The sequence below is a fragment of the Ciconia boyciana genome, chromosome 12, assembly GCF_034638445.1.
Source record: "Ciconia boyciana chromosome 12, ASM3463844v1, whole genome shotgun sequence".
Lineage (NCBI taxonomy): Eukaryota > Metazoa > Chordata > Aves > Ciconiiformes > Ciconiidae > Ciconia > Ciconia boyciana.
This window is the reverse complement of record NC_132945.1, coordinates 19,771,176-19,787,100: the sequence shown is the minus strand read 5'-3', so window position 1 is coordinate 19,787,100 and position 15,925 is coordinate 19,771,176. Positions and strand designations below refer to the sequence as shown.

The 15,925-nt window shown below is 46.5% G+C and overlaps 1 protein-coding gene across 3 annotated transcripts in view; it reads right to left on the bottom strand.

The window, feature by feature from the left end:
• Positions 1-377: 377 nt before the first annotated feature.
• The window catches only part of GAB3 (GRB2 associated binding protein 3), a 69,956-nt gene continuing 54,408 nt past the window's right edge, over positions 378-15,925 (bottom strand). The window contains exons 3-10 of one of the 3 annotated variants that reach the window (XM_072877141.1): positions 15,546-15,762; positions 14,592-15,070; positions 11,942-11,997; positions 10,540-10,795; positions 9,287-9,368; positions 7,500-7,602; positions 6,133-6,246; positions 378-5,121 (exon numbers count right to left, since the gene is read on the bottom strand). In XM_072877141.1, the coding sequence (XP_072733242.1) occupies positions 5,005-5,121; positions 6,133-6,246; positions 7,500-7,602; positions 9,287-9,368; positions 10,540-10,795; positions 11,942-11,997; positions 14,592-15,070; positions 15,546-15,762 (1,424 nt within the window). In that variant the 3' untranslated portion in view covers positions 378-5,004. The remainder of the gene's footprint in view (positions 5,122-6,132; positions 6,247-7,499; positions 7,603-9,286; positions 9,369-10,539; positions 10,796-11,941; positions 11,998-14,591; positions 15,071-15,545; positions 15,763-15,925) is intronic. The other 2 variants (XM_072877142.1, XR_012044771.1) reach the window with 2 other exon arrangements.

Genomic DNA, 15,925 nt, shown 5'->3' with positions numbered 1-15,925 from the left:
CTACGTCTCTGGTGAGTAAGCACGGCCCCTTCCTCCCCCCTGGCTGCGGCAGCGGCAGGAGCTGGGGGGCTGCAACTTACCCAGGCCCCAGGAGGATGCGGGCACGAGCCTGGGTCGCAACTTAATCGTTCTTTGTTTCTCAAGTCACCTGCAAATAATCCTCCTGATACACAGGTGTCTGAATTTTGTTTGCAAATTTGTTTGAATCTGCATCCAAGTAATTTATATGAACAAGTCACAGCCTAAGAGATGTAAAAAATGGAAAAAGCATTAAATGAAAAATGTGGAAGTTTTCCCCACGAGCACCTCCGCTTATCAAAATAATTAAAGATCACAGGTACATTTTATATTAATTTATTAGAAAAAAGATACACGGTTTAATGTGCAAATATATACAACAAACATTACAATGAAACGTCAGGAAGGCGAGCCCCTTCCTTCTATCAATGACTTACTCCTTCGTAACAGAGATGACTGTTTAATGCTTCCCCATAGATTTACAAATACAAAAAATGTATAATGCTTCATTTGCACAAAACAAAAGTTTATTTTTATTTGAACAAAAAATATTCTGGCTTTGACATGGCAAAAGTCTGCTATTTTGGTGGCTTTTTTTTTTTTTTAAACCTGAGCAAGTTTTGCGGAAGAGGGTAACAAAGGAAAGGCATTGCCCTGTGCTTCATTCTCATCACAGCATCTGATGGTCTTTGAATTACTAAACCACTGAATCACTTCAAGTGAATGCAACTCCAAAATCTACCCCTATGATGTAATTAGTGCCACGGAAGAGAGCGGGCACTACCGTTGGCAAAAGTGAGCTGGCTGAAAACACCTGGCTCCAGTTAAATGGCTGTTGACATTTCCCAGGTAAAGCGTTCCTATCTGCCAGTAAGGAATTTAATGCTGCCTCCTTTGATAAAGGAATTATAAATGGAAAATACAGTTGAGTCCAAAAAGCAAACAAGTCTTGGATCCTGCTACGCCTTGCTGAAATGTGTGATCATTGAAAGACGGCAGAATAAGGCCATATTAAACCCGAAGTGAGTAAAGACCTTGGGAACGTGTGTAACTCCCAGTAAGTACTGAAATCCTGCTCGCTCCAGGAAAGAAGTTCAGATCCGATCGATTGATTTCTTGATGAGTCTTTAGGATGTATTTCAAGCAGGTGTTTGACGCAGGCTATTTTTGTATTCAGTGGCCACAGACAACTTCAGTACAAGAGATCCATCTCACCTCTGATCTCCTCCCTCCCCTGCCCGGGTGCTGGCACCCCAGCTCACTCACCGGCCATGCCAGCAGCGGGGGGAATCCGGCTGATCGCCCTAACAGTAACCACAGGACTGAAACCATCGCGCTTGCTTGTTTTCCACATCGTCCTGCAACTGAGCTTCATCCAGCAACTCCACAGAGCGACGTTTCTAATTAAGCAAAAACTATTCTGCTCGTTTAGCACTCCTCTCCCTTTTAAACGAGAAACCCCAGCGGCGCTGGAGAAGGCACTACAAGTCCTGAGCCGGGCAATGCCAGTTCCCCCAAGAGACAAGTGTTTCCTAAGGGACCACTGGCCGCCCCGTGCTCATTTAGGTGCAGAGCCTCTCTCTGCATCAGCTCTGATGATACTTTTTAAAGAAATACACACAAATAACAACATTACAGACCCACAGCAAAAAGAAGACGCTACCAGGAGTGCGCCTGGCTGACCCCGGAGCCAGTGCTAGCCAAGGGCTCTTGCCTGGGCTACATTTTCAGACATGACGCTGTCAAAAACTGACTCAGTTTTCAGGTGCCTTCACAGGTTTTCCTTCCTCTTTGGCCAAGGGATCGGTATTTAAGAACAGACTTAATTAAACAGTGGCTCCTTTTTGCTCTGCAACATCCCTCCTCTCCCACCAGCAGGCTCTACGGGCGCTGGCGCTGGGCTGCGGCGGTCGGCGGCGTGGCAGCCCATAGGTACGTCAGTCGGGTACTGCAGCAGGGGCTGCTGTGGCTCCGGATTAAAATCCTTAACGACGGGGTGGCCACAGCAGATTTGGCCTTTGCCATCCTCCCACCATCCTCCCCCTCTTTACCCTCTTTGGAGTATTGTGGAATTTAACTGAAACAAAAAACCAAAAGCCTTGGGGGAGGACTGCTCTGCTTTTAAAACTTTTCTTTTGTATTTTTTTAATTGATCCTGTTTCACGTGTTGTGCTTACACAAGAATGCACATCACGGACCGCGGAGCAGCGGGTAAAAACAGGCCTTAAATGAAAAAGCTGAATAAACCCCCAAACTTAGGTTTTAGTTAAAAAGTTAAAGTTAGAAACCAGTGAGCAGCGTTTGATCGAGATAAGAGAGTGGTGGGGGCAAGCAGCGGCCACGCAGAAGTTGAAAGGGGGCCATTCTGATCAAAGGCCAGTCCCTGTCAAGCTATAGGTTTATGTCCTTTTAGGGGAAAAAAAATACCAAGAGAGCTCTTTCTTTTCTAAACTTCTGAATGATCCATTAGCCAGGTTTGTCAAAGTTTAAATATTTTTACAATAAACTAGAATTACAAGCGAGTCAGTTGTCTCCAGTAACTCGGTGTTTTTCCACTTCAGAAGATTTTCTGACAGCATGAAAAGAAACACTCCAGTCAAACACGAGCTGATTTGTACGCTATTGCGATCTGCATTGGAGGCTGCCATGCCATCACTGCAATTTGGGATCTGCAGTAGCATAGCATAATTTTACCTGCCCTTGGTGGATGTTTTCTGTCCCCTACTGTAACTTTTAGCTGGTCTTTTAACTCTTCCAGTACTGCAGCATACACCAAAAGCTTTCAGTGACACGTACGATTTGTACACCTTGAAAGAAAGGCAATTCTTTTGAGCAGAAAGGCAAACGTCTCCGTAGCTTGGCCCTTCCTTGCTTACCTCTCTCTGACGCCGCTGTGGAGGCGCAGATCTCCACCGCCTCTCCCCAAACCCACTTCCCCTGTAGCAAAACCACACCCAGGGCACGGTTGCTTAGAGCTCTCCTAAATTGGTTTTAGGACAAAACAACTGGGTTTTAACAAACTGAATTTCACACCAGACAGACAAGATTTATACGGAAAAGTCGGAATTCTTTTCAAAACCGGTATGGACATTGACTTTCATTTTAGAACTTGGGGCGGGGGGTGAGGAGCAGAGTAGGAAGAAACAGCAGGTCAGCTATCTGCAGTATAAACCCCGGGTTTCCAAGCAGCTGTAGTCCAGGACACTTTATGCCCACAGGCCTGGGTGCCCAGTTTGCCCCCGAGTCAGTAAAGGCGCTGGTGAACCTCGTTGTTCTCGCAGGGTAAGCTAATAAGAGCCCGGTCACCACGGATCCCCAGCTTTGTATTTGCTCTAAGGAAGCAGCGAGACTTACAAGCACTTAAGCTCTCTTGAGGTAGGAGAAAAATGGTGTTTCTGTTCGCTACGCTGCCTCTCCCAGCAGGACGTGTGACTCGGCCGCGTCTCTCAGCCTCCCAGAGTGCCCAAATGGCTGAAGCAGAATGGGTGCATGGAGGACAGTAAGTAGGAGCCTCGAAATGCCAGTGGTTTCTGCAATGACATTTCTACGACCTCTGTTTGGTAAATCAGCATTTTTGGGATGTCAGATTACAGTAATACAACGTGGTAGCGACAGGCACGTGAAGGGAGGCCAGTGACTTGGCACTGTGAAAGAGGAAATCTTTCGTAACGGTCCTGGCTGTCTGTCCTTGCTGACAGGATCAGACCTCTTACGGCTAGTGGGACTTACCTGCATGAGCAAAGCCTGCAAGATCAAACCCAGTGTGGGCCACTCAGCCTTACTGCATACTTCCATGATTCAAGTGGCTGTGTGCCACCTTAAAATAAAGATTGCAGCCAAGCTTTTAAAGTTAAATATGTTATACACATATGTGATCCTGAGATAATGCCTGTAACAAGTCCCAAGGTAGATAAGCTTCCTGAACCCAGAGGTCCTCATGCCGCGTAAGCGCATTGTTGTTTTCTTTTGGCAGGCCTGCTAGCCTCTCTCGGAGCATGCTGCGCTTCCTAATTCTCTTTTTTTTGGGGGGTGGGTCTAGTGAAACAATCAGTTTGACGACTGCTACCAGCAATTCCAATGGCATTTCTTCTGCAGTTCAGATGAAAGCATTCTTGATCCTTTGCCAGTTCTCCCAAGACTTGCAGAAACAGGCTCACAGCTTCCCTTTCTATTTTTTGGCCAGCCAAGAGCTGTGTGCCTGCAGCCTCCTGCTAGAGGAGCAGCTGTGCTGTGCTGCGCCGAAGACACTCCTCAAGATAGGGGAGAAAACATCAGTAGGAATCGGACAGAAAGGCGACAAGTATGAGCCGCAACGGAGAGAAGCTTAATACGATGACCGTCATCCAGAGGGTCAAAGACCATGCGTTCCAGTCCCATCGGTACATAGTCCTGTTTTGAGTTTCTGCCAGCGTCAGCTCAGAGTCAGACCTTTTAAACCCAGGGGAAAAATATTTTCCAAAATTCTCTTTGCTTAAGCACTATATATTCAAAAAGTTCTTTTTATTGTTTCAGTATTTTAGCCCTTAGTTGATTAGTCACCAATACCTGTGAGATGCCCGCTGCCATAAAAGCACTCTGGGCACCCGCAGTATTTGTAGGAATATCAAAAAATAGCTTTAGCAACTAGGAATTATGCAACAGAGGGAGAAGGCAGGACTAACTAGATTAATGCAACATGTAGTGGATTTGTTAACATTAAGTGTATGACTTGTTGCAGAATCATGCCAGAAAATGGTACCATGTAGCTTACTGGTAAGGGCAGTAGAAAGGGTAATGCATTACTTTAACCATCAGTGAACCACTCACTCATTCAACATACTATTTCCAGCTGAAATCAAAGGTTTCCATTAAAAATACCATTCCTCTAGAGGCTGTAAGCATCTTACAGCGCTCTCTGCCTTTGAACTCTACTGTGATAGCTGCTTCATTAACATTGTGGTTCCAGTGCAAAAAAAAAAAATCCTTCGGATCCCAAATCTTCTTCCTTTAAACTTTTGATTGCCTCTCATCTGTCCATTCCTGCTTAGTGTTCTGTAAAGCTTGAGTCTTCTGTTCATCTACCTGGACATAGTCCACTCTCTGCTCCTCAGAGAGAAAAGGTTTCTGTGGGAGAGAGAGGAAAGAACCAACGTATTAATTTTAGGGTTGAAAAGGGATGCTAGTGAAATTTGGCTTGATTTTCTGTTTTCCCTTTCCCTTGTTCCTTGATTGCTTGACTTCACCTTGAAGCTCACAGTGACATCAGCTGACAAAAGCATTGCTTTACAGCCTGCTTCAGCTATAATTATCCATCTGTCACCCTGTCACTCAGCCCAGCACAGTGAGCGAGGGAAACGTGCTGTTCTGGCTATTTCCATGCAGATAATCATTCTCTTCTCATTCGAGTGATCCTGCTGCAGGGATAACCTAACTGCATTTTAACTAAAGGAAGGGTTTAAATTTAAGAAAACTTAGGATTCTTGAGTCTTTTGCATCCAGGAGTATTAGCTGGTGGGGAAAATGATACACAGGACATAAAATGGCCCAAACCGACAACAGTTCGTTGCTTTGCAATGGTACCTACCCACCGCCTGGGCAGGTTATAAGCTCTTTGGAACAAGGAATGTATTTTCTCAGCATTGCTAAGGAAATTGAAATGCTTTTGGTGATGCAAGAATAAAGATGCCCATTTTGCCATGTTACAAGAGATGGTACAGTTTTACCCTGTGAATTTATCATGGGCTGTAAGCTTGTTACTGCAAAGAGATTTGGGGGAAAACTAGCAGGAAAGGGTTTGTGGAGACTTGATGAAAATGAAAGAGCACGCAGAGATCCTGGAAGCACCAACAAGCTTGCCCACAAGCCCTCATGGCTGCACATCCCAGTGCAGTCTCGTGCCCCCTGCTGAGCTCGTGTTAATGGCATCCCTATGAGTCACGCTAAGGACACCTTGTCAGCACCCTAATAGTGCTTTTATTATATTAAACTTGAGCCTGCCACAAATGCAGTCAGCTGGAAACACGACTGGCTTCATCATGATACTTAGGGCACCTAGCAGAGTCTGACTCTCGGTCTTGTTTTCCTCCCAGCAGACAAAAAGATAGGAGGCTGTGGGGTTTTTCAAATGACTCATACCTTCTGTACAGGGGATGGGGAAGCAGAATTAAAATCCAATGCTAAGTAATCAAGGTTAGATTTCCTTGTCCATGGAAAAGCACCACTGTATGGAGATGTTGCCTGTCTGTGTTCCTGTCGGGAAAGAAGAGAAACTTTTAATGCTCTTAAAACATGATCTCAAAAGGCAGGAGGACTACAGCTGTGAGGGTGGGAGACTCGTCTGGCAGAACGCGCGTGAGGAGGGTCAGCACCCGTCTAATTTTCTATGCCAAGTGTGCGTTTGGTGACTAGCCACAGGATAACACTGATTAATTGCAGGATGGCATAAAGAAACTGCGAGAGCCTTTTTCTCCTGGTAATTGTGGCAAAACAAGCAAACTGGGCTGATTTTCATTCAATGCTATCAGGAAGGACATGTGCCCAACTTCTCAACCCAAGCCCTTGGAAGGCTCAGATTTGCAGGGGTGCCCTCTTAACCATCATCGTTCTATGAGTTTGAAGAAATGGTGATAATTCTGTTCAAATCTAGCAACTGAAAATTAATCTCAGGAAAATCACAGATGACCACAAATGTATGGAAGGTTTTATTTGACTAGAAAAATCAATTTTTTCTAGTAGTTACAACTGGAACTGCCCTCCTGAGCAGATTTTGATCTAGTAGAGCTGGGGGTTCAAATTTGAGACTATGGTTCATGGAGATTGTGGTCAGTTTTGCAATATATTTCTATAGCCATTGCCGCTGGGCTTTGGCTATGGAGTCAAATCTGTAGACGTTGGCTCAGATCAAGGGATTTGAGATCCATTTCTACCTAAAATTCAAAGAAAACTGAGATTCTGGTCTTTTGCAAGATATGGCTAAAGTGTGAATAAAGAGAAGGAAGCCACAAAGCCAGATGTTCTTCTTTCATGGGATGGGAAGTGGGGTTAGTGCCACCAGCCAAAGCAGAAGCAATAAGAGACTTTAATGGGAGTTCTGTTTCTGCACAATATTTGGTGTGTTTCTTTAGGAAGTGCACTAGCGGCTTTCTGTCATTTCCTAGGAGATTTTGCAGGGCACACTTTTAAAAGGTGAAAAGATTTAATTTTCCTTTGCCTTAATGAGTTCTCATGTAAATATGGCTGATCCCTGTGATCTCTTGGAACTGCTCAGCAACATTCGTGGGCGAACAGCTGAGTTCTGCAGAGCAGAAGAAGGGCTTCCCTTATCTCTCCGTAAATTGGTCCCAGTGTCTTTGGTTTAAAACTGTTTCATCATTTTTTTAAAAAACAGAAGGCAAAGGACAAACCTCCTCAACATTTTTTCTTAGAAAACAAACTTCTGCATTCTCCATCAATGTGACAGAGTAGAATAAAGCAAAGGATGGCTGTGTGAAAATGAAGATTACCATATGAATGTAACTTTCTTCCTCTTCTCCGGAAACTGAATTGGCAAATATTCTTGCTGAATTAATACCGTCTCTTTCTGGTGAGATAAAGCTCATTCGATTGCTATGAAGAAAAACACAGGAGAGGTTAAGGAAGCATCTTACAGATGCTCTGAAATGAAGCCAAAGCCTGACACAGTCCATATGGTGAATAAACTCACACTAGCGCTGCAGCCTTTATGGAGAGGATGTCCAAAACCACTCCTTAGTTCTAGAAAAAGCGTGCTATATTGCTATGAGTGGTTTTGTTGATTTTTTTTCTGGGATTTATGAAAGTTTGCCATCTCTAGTATGACAGAAAGCATAAACCATTGGAGCAATTCTCCAACAAGGGGCACAGAGACAGCTATCATTCATCCGGGTAATATGTGCCGATGGGGCAGTTACTTAGTTGTGCGGGTATCCACATTTTGGAGATTGATGTGAATTAATCAGCTACTGGAGGTGCATGCAGAGGAACTTGTCTGGCTCTGAACACAGTGTAATCACATGCTATCTGTGCTACGGAGGCGGCTGCGACTCAGCCCTTGTACAAGGAAATCTCTACCACTAACGTCACTGTCAGAGGTATATTGTGAGTAAATTATTGCAGGCTGGCACAATGGGGTTAGTTATTAGGAAATTAGATGGCCACTTCGTGCAGCATGAACAGTATAATTCCTTTTGCTTTATTAGTTCCGGGCATACTTCTTTTTTAGTTTTGTTAATGTAAAACATGCAAACTCCCCCTGAGCTTGTTATCCTTCAGGACTCTGCACTATGTCAGCACTAATTAACCACAGCGCTCTGGCAGGGATGCTTGGGAGGCAGGCTACTGGGGTTTCCCGAACTGGCAGCACGCAGCAGGCAGTGTCGAAGGGCTTAACTGGCTTTGGACTGTACGGCTGAGAGAGAGTAATTGAGAAACTGCCCATCTCGTGTCCCTTTTGCCCTCCAAATGACTACCTGAGGCAGGGGAGTGGAAATGTCCTGTCTGGCACTCATGCTAGTGAAAAAACACATTTTCTGGTGTGCCCGGGGTATGCAGAGGAGGTTGCTAGGAATTCCTGGCTTTTGCATGCATGCTTCAGCACAGCTGGCTCTCCTGTCAGCCTTTCACTGCAGCACCGAGATCCCCACAGCCAGCAGGCTGCAGTCCTCCCCTGCTCGGGAGTTCCCTGAAGATGAGTCTCTCACTGCCCTTGGAGCCCAACAGTATCATCTGTTCATATACCTGGGCTTTGGGACCAAAAGCATTTGTTTTACCCCACAACTAATTTCCAGTGACAAAAGGTCACACCAACAGATCAAGTCTGAAGTGCTGTGTGGCAGTGCAGAAGTCTACACCCAGGCTACAAGTCAGGCAGATCTTTATCTTATCTGGTTCTCCTTTGCTATATTAATTTTCAGGAACAAAAATGGCTCTACCACTTTGAAAAAAAATAATTAAAGCATGTGAAGCTTTTAGCCATTGCAGCAGCCACACCAGTCCACAGCAGACCAGCTCCAGTCTTTTCAAAAGGAACCTTCAAAACAGACTGAGCATCGCTGCGTGATGCTGAATGCACTGGAGCTGCCTGTCGTGAAAGGGAGCCTTGCTTTTTAGAGACAGCAAGAGCCTGGGGGATGCTGGAAGGAGCCCTGGGGAATTTTTGTTTGTGGGCTTTGCCAGGAAACTGTTTATTGTGGGATGTGGTAAGTTATTTTTAACTCCATTCCACAATGTTAATGCTTAAAAGATTGGACCGGCAGGTTTCTTGTTGACTTACTAAGGCACAGTCCACATCCTGGTCACGGCAGCATGCTCCCGGATTGTGGAGAGGTTCCTCAGGTCCAGAGGAGGTGGCCGTGCTGCAAGTAGATGATACAAAACAAACTACATTTCCGATAGCAGAGCTAATGAATAGTACAGACTGTTTAGAAAAATGCAGTTTTATATTAACAGCAAGAAACACCAGATTATTTCACAGAACATAAATGATGTAACCAAGACAGAAATCAGTAACAAATGACCACTTCAGTCAGCGCTGGAAAGCAAAGTCCCTCATTACCCTAAAATAACAGAATAAATACATCGGGCATAAGGAGAGCAAACGCCCCACAAGAGCCAAGTGCTTGCCTCAAATCTGCTCTGCATATGCTGCCTTCAAGAGGAGAGGCCAGTTCAGCCTACAGGTCAAAACAGGTTTGGGGCTCTCTTCTAAACAAAAAGGTCCTACACACGCGGATCAAGATCGTTCCTCTCACCAGACCATGTACTTTTTCCACCCCGTTCTCAAAACCCTCAAGAAAGGTCCTGAGCTTGCTTTGCTTCCTGGCAATGGCCTAAATTTCTGTCCCCACTTCACAGCAGCATTTCCTGAACCAATTTCTGAATAGCCCTGTGGCTCTGCAGCCCAAAGAGCTTTAATGTAGGCTAGGCTTAGGCAATTTCTCCACTGCAAAGCTGAATTTTGTCCCCAGTATATCCTCTGGAAGTGCAACCCAGATTTTGGAGTTGCCATGAGAAGCAAGAGTGGAAAATTACCAACAATAAAAGCATCTGCAGGAAATTCTTAATTAAACCAAGACAGCTGTGCCTACCCAAGAGAGATTTAACCAACAGCCCACACATCAAGTTTGAGTATTTGAGTGTTTGGACGTCCTGTTCCTGGAAGGTTAGGGAACTGGTGAGACAGCAGTACATGGACTTCAGAGCTGCAGGATTTAGTCTGCTGCCTCCCCAAGGCTACATCCATTTGGTGATTTGCAGTCAGAGTGGATCTGAAGCCATGCACCATGCTAATGCAGCCACCCGGGCTCCAACTGCAAAAGTAGGCACGGACACTCTTCCTCTGCTCGCAAACAACCCTGCGGACACATCCTATGTTACAGTACTATAAGCCACTTATACAGCAATTCAATCCCTCTTCCAGAGCGGGAAGCACTTTAAAATGTGCCAAGGACACTATCAAAGGAGGCCACCCATGTCCCCGCTATCAGGACTCCCTGGCTGCTAATTGCATTTTAGGTCTGGGCTTACATTTCCTACGAGGCTTGAGGTCTCGGTTCACAGGAGGGGGCTCCAGGTCTGTGGGAAGCTCAGGTAACGGGCTGGTGAGTTTTTCAGTGCTGACGACAGGGAAGGTAAACGTGGCTGAGCCGGGGCTCATGGGGATATAGCCGTCGGATGAACAGTCGGAGCCGGGCGCAGAGGGAGAGGTGCTGGGGCGCATGGGCACGTAGCTGTCCTCCATACTGTCCGAAGCAGTCGAGTAGAGCGGGGAGAACCGACAGGGCTTCAGAAGCAAAGGAGGAAAAGAAAGAGAAATGGGTCAATAAATGAATAGGTAACCCCCTGCAAGCCAGGAGGTGCTGTGAGCTGGCAACAGATCTGAGCCGAGCCCCAGGCCAGGAGAGTCCTGACATGACCTTTCTGAGAGGCGCAAGCTGCAAAGACACGAGACGAACACATGAGTTCAGATGCATGCTCCAGCTTTGGAGAAGTCCACTTCTGAGCTTTGCAAGTCACCGCTGGAAACTAGGACCAAACTTATTGGTGACTCAAGTAGGTTAAATCCTCCAACTTCAGTGAGGCTGCACTTGCCTCTCCCAGCAGTAATTCTGACCTATAAAATGAAGGAGGCTCCTTCACACAAAAAAAACACCTGAAAGGAGAACATCTGATGAACTAGATTTTTGCAAATGTGGAAGCTGAGAGAGCAGACACACAGACCTACAAGTTGCTTCTGATAGCTGAGAATAAACACTAGAAATTCATTTCATTCAGGTTACTGCTGGCTGAGTAGTGAGAGAGATTGATTACAAAACTTGCAAGCTGTCAAATGGGAGAAAAATATAAGTTGCCCACCACCGGAGCTTACATACAAGCACCAAAGGATCTCTCACACAGAAGACAGTATCCAGTACCAGGCGGAAGACGGGCTGTGCGATGTGTGATGGTGCTACTTATAACCCTGTCTGTCAAAGGCTGAGTCAGGAAGCTTTGGACTGGCAGAGCCCTGAATCACAGGCGCTTTGAGAGCAGAGACTTTCCTATGCCCTAAAGAGGAGATATCCCTCAGGATCATGAAGTGATAGTCTTCTTCAGAGCCTTTTTTCAAGAGATAAGCAGTTTTCTCAGGTGCTCTTGGTCAACAGTTTAATTCTCGAGGCTACTGGTATCCTTTTTCACAACAGACCTGGCTTCATCTGCTTTAAAAAGAGGGTGCTCAGGGTTACAGCCTCCCGCTCCCTCCTCTCTCAAAGGCTTCCTGCGGCCACAAAGCAGCACAGAAGTTGCCCCAAACCAAGTGCTTCTTCCATTTTTTTATTCTTCTGCTGAACACAGGAGAGGAATGATTGAATATCAGGATGTGAAATTATTCACTTTCTGAAGTTTGTCATGTGCCAGTGTTTTAAATTTATGCAAGCAGAGTACTTACCAAATTCAAGCTAAGCCTCTTATCCCGACTTCTTAAGGAACTGCCTTCCATGTCTGCTGCAAGGAAAAAAAAGTGATTAAAAATGTGATAAGGCAGTGCAACCTTAAGGAGATAATTCTGGAGTAAAGCATATGGCTCTACAATAATTACAGCTTTATAAAGATTCCGTAACTCCTAGTATTTATCCTAAATGAGGAAATCCAATGGCACTTAAGACCAGAACCAACTCAGTAGCATTTCAAGATCGATTACATATATTTTCAGTATGATGAAATCAAGGAACATGTTCATGTGTAATCCAGCTGTAACTTATGCTTCCTGTAACACAAGCAGTTGGGGAGAAAGACCGGCGTGATGTGGAGAGCAAGCAACCAAGCAAAAATTTAAACCCGGCTCCTGCTCTAGTCCCACTCTGTTTTCCCATCTGTCAAATTGGGGAAATTATATGAAAAGGGACTGTAGGGAATATTAATTCCTTATTGTTTGGAAAGTTATTTAGGAGCCTCGTATGTAAGGTGCCAGCGAAGCACATGTTATTGTACAGAGGGTGCATGGGGGAATGTAATGGTAGGAGAGAAATTCTTCTCTTTGTCACCCAAAAATGCTGATGTGGTACAAGTGGCTCAAGCTGATGGGGAACAAACAGCCAGAGAAAAGGTCACCAGTCACGCTGTCCCCTTGTGCAGGCTGGCCTTTGTCTTGGTGGAGGTCAATTTTATTTTTGAAGCAAAAGGCAAAAAACCTGAAATTCAGCATTCAGTGCACAGAAGATCAGCAGTGGGAGATGCTTACAACTACCATCCTTTTCTGGAAAAGGATTTTCTGTGCAGAAAATGGCTTTTCTGTGAGAATGCCATAAAACCCTGCAACCATGTTTATCCAGTCCCTGCTCTTATGGCAGAGATGTCAATACTGCACTGCAACTGGGGGTCTTTGTGGTGGTATCAGCATAAAAGGCAAAAGTGCTAAACAAGAACAAAGTTATACCGTTAGTGCAGATATATATTCAGATAGACACAGTCACTGTCCTGGGACAGCTACGTTTATTTATTATTTTGGCAAAAAGACATTCAGGCACAACGCTCCAGCAGACGCCAGGATACAGGTGCCTTACACATGTACAGCTCGCTCCCCTTCATGGCACTGCAGCCAGCATACACTGCCTTTGCAGTGGGTTAATTACATCTGTTCAGCTTTTACAGGTTGCCAAGGGCAAAAAATGAAGTAAGTAACTCGAGTGGGCTCGCTCTGGGAGCTGGTGAGGAACAGCTGCTTTCTCCCTGTTTCTTTTTCTGATCTTTCTTGTTAAACACATTTTAATTCAGAGTTTAACCTTTCAAATAGTTTCAGCTGCACTTAGGGTAAGAAAAAATAGCAGCACTTATTAATTCATTGCTGCCCCCTGTCAGGCAGAGATAACCTTGCAGCGCAGTAGCAGAACATGACATTTGGCCACTTAATCCTCTTAAAAACATTTTGGCATAAATTGGGTTGGAGGAACATTTACTGTCTCAAGCGCGCTGGCAGCTTTAGAGCAGCACACGTGCAGAAGCAAGAGCAGCACCTTTCAGGGAGCAACCAAATGTAACTGATAATTACGAATGCCAATTCTACTGATGGGTGTTTCTCCAGAAACCTTCCAAGAATTGTTGGTACACTGATAAACAGGCTGGACAGAGGTCTACTTACTTTAGCTTCTGAGCTTTAAGAGCAAAATCTAACAGCCCCGAACACCGGTTGCTCATTCAAACTACAGGAGTCTAAAGCACGCTTGTTCTTAAAAACCTACATTTTCTTCCTCAAAAAATGACACATCACTGCAAAATACTTGATGATTTCCAGCCAGGTATTCCAGCTGCCTCCCTCTGTTCTGTGGCTCCACAAAATAAAGCGCTCTCGTACTGCGTATGCTGGTTTTTGGCACCTTGATGTTCTGGCTTTTTGACTGTTATTTTTGTTTGCGATGATGGTGTTTCAAGAACAAGTGGAAAAGTCACCTCAGCACAGAGCAGAACTTGCTTTGCAGCAGAGCCTCGCTCTGCAGCGGGTTTTCAGGCTACCCTGACCGAAGTGCAAGGACAGAGTGGGATTTGCTCAAGGACACCCAGAGTCCCTGGTTCAACCGGGATTACATCCCATCCCCAGCGTCTCCCTGGCTTCCCGTTCTTTAAGCTGCAAACAGACATGCTGCTGGTATGGAAAGGACTAGATGTAGCGAAGCAGCACAGCTACAAAGGCATTTCCCATGTGCAAGCCCACATTTTGACCTGCATAAATAGAGTTTGGCATTGCCTGATTTTCAGTGGCTGGCTTTTCGGTTTTTTTTTTCTACTGCTTTCTTTTTTGCAGAGGGAGGGGGCATGGAAAACTAGCAAGTGATGAGACACCCTGAAGAGATCACAGCCAAATTGCTGCCCATATGTACACACTGAGGGGCTGTTACAGAGCAGGAGCTGCATGTGAGGGACAGGTCTGAATCCTGCTCGCTAACCAATTTGAAACAAGCGTTTCAGGTTGCTTTGGATGGTGTATGATTTTGCAGGGGGCAGGACAGGGAGGCACAACTGGAGGTGGGCACCCACTCTGCACTTGTGGGCAGCTCCATCCCTCACACCCGTCCTGCTTCGCTGGCTCTTGGAAATGCACTCACCTTTCCAGTTCCTCACATTGTCTAAGCTGGACAAGGAGATCCTCCTGGGCACCAGAGCGACCTGAGCCCGGCAGATCCCTGCGTGCCCGTTCTGGAGAGCCCCGCTGCCCACCTCATCCCCTCTCCTGTCTGAGAAGTGAGTTGGCTTGGGCGGCCGTGGCGGGGGTGTGTTGGACAGGATGTCCAGCTGGGTTACACCGTAGGGCAGTGCGTTTTGGCTCTTGTCAATCTGAAAGGTTGGTGTCAGCGGTGTCCCCAGCAGTGGAGAAGAGGAGGAAAAGTCACTGGGTGGCCCGCTGATGTCTATGTTCCTGGACACGGTGCTGGGATTTGCCAACGGGGCCCCATCCTGGTGCGCAGTGCCAGCGCTGGATGGCTGTACAAGGTATAAGGAGGGCTGGGACTGCAATGAGTCGACAAAAACATCGTCCGATGAGGTTTGCTCCAGAGATCTGTCTGAATTCGACCAGCTGTCACACCTGCACAGAGACAGAGAGGTCAGGACCTGTGCTTTCCTTTTCCCTTGGTTGCAACTGAACAAGCACACAGAAAAAAAAAAAAAAACAAAAAAAAAACAACCCCACAGTTCAGGACAAAATCTGTCCCTTCCCCATGGCTGTGGAAGGTTCCCCCTGAGCTGGGCTGGGGGATGGGGCACTTTGTGGAGCACCTCGGGCAGCAGCAGGCAGAAAGGGCATCTGGAGGGAAGCCATGTGTGAGGTCCCCAGCCACCCACCCTGGAAAGGGACAGGACCAACATACAATGCTCGACCACTAATCTGTGCTATGAAAAGCCCCCTGTAAATCGAATTAGGCTGATGGTCCCCTGTTGTGCTCGGGAGCCTAGCCTAAGCGGCAGGGCTCAAGGACCAGTTTGCCCCAGTTTCCCAGGGCATCACTGGGCAGGCAGAGGGGTGGCTCCAGCCCGACACATCTGGCAGACCCCAGACCTACCTGTTGTGGCTGAGCTTGCCCGACTCGCAGTTGGAGAGGAAGAGGTAGTCGGGGAGGAAGACCGACTCTGACTCGCTGGGGGTCTCCTCCGCAGCAGATGCGTCAGCAGCAGCGTGGTCGACCGAGAAGGAGGGATCGGCGATGCGGGAGGCGTGGGTGGAGGCAGCTGGCGATGGCTGCGGGGACGAGGTCGTGTGAGACAGGCTCTCCACCGAACCTGCAATGGGAATGGATGGCCCCGGCTGAGGGACGGCTCTGACTCACACTGGCCCACTGCCTCTCCTGGCCATTGCCACCTTGCTTTTGCACCAGGGATGTTTTATCCCAGAGCGGCAGTGGGTCAAGGCAAAAACTGATTCTGGGGAGAGAGGAGCCTGATT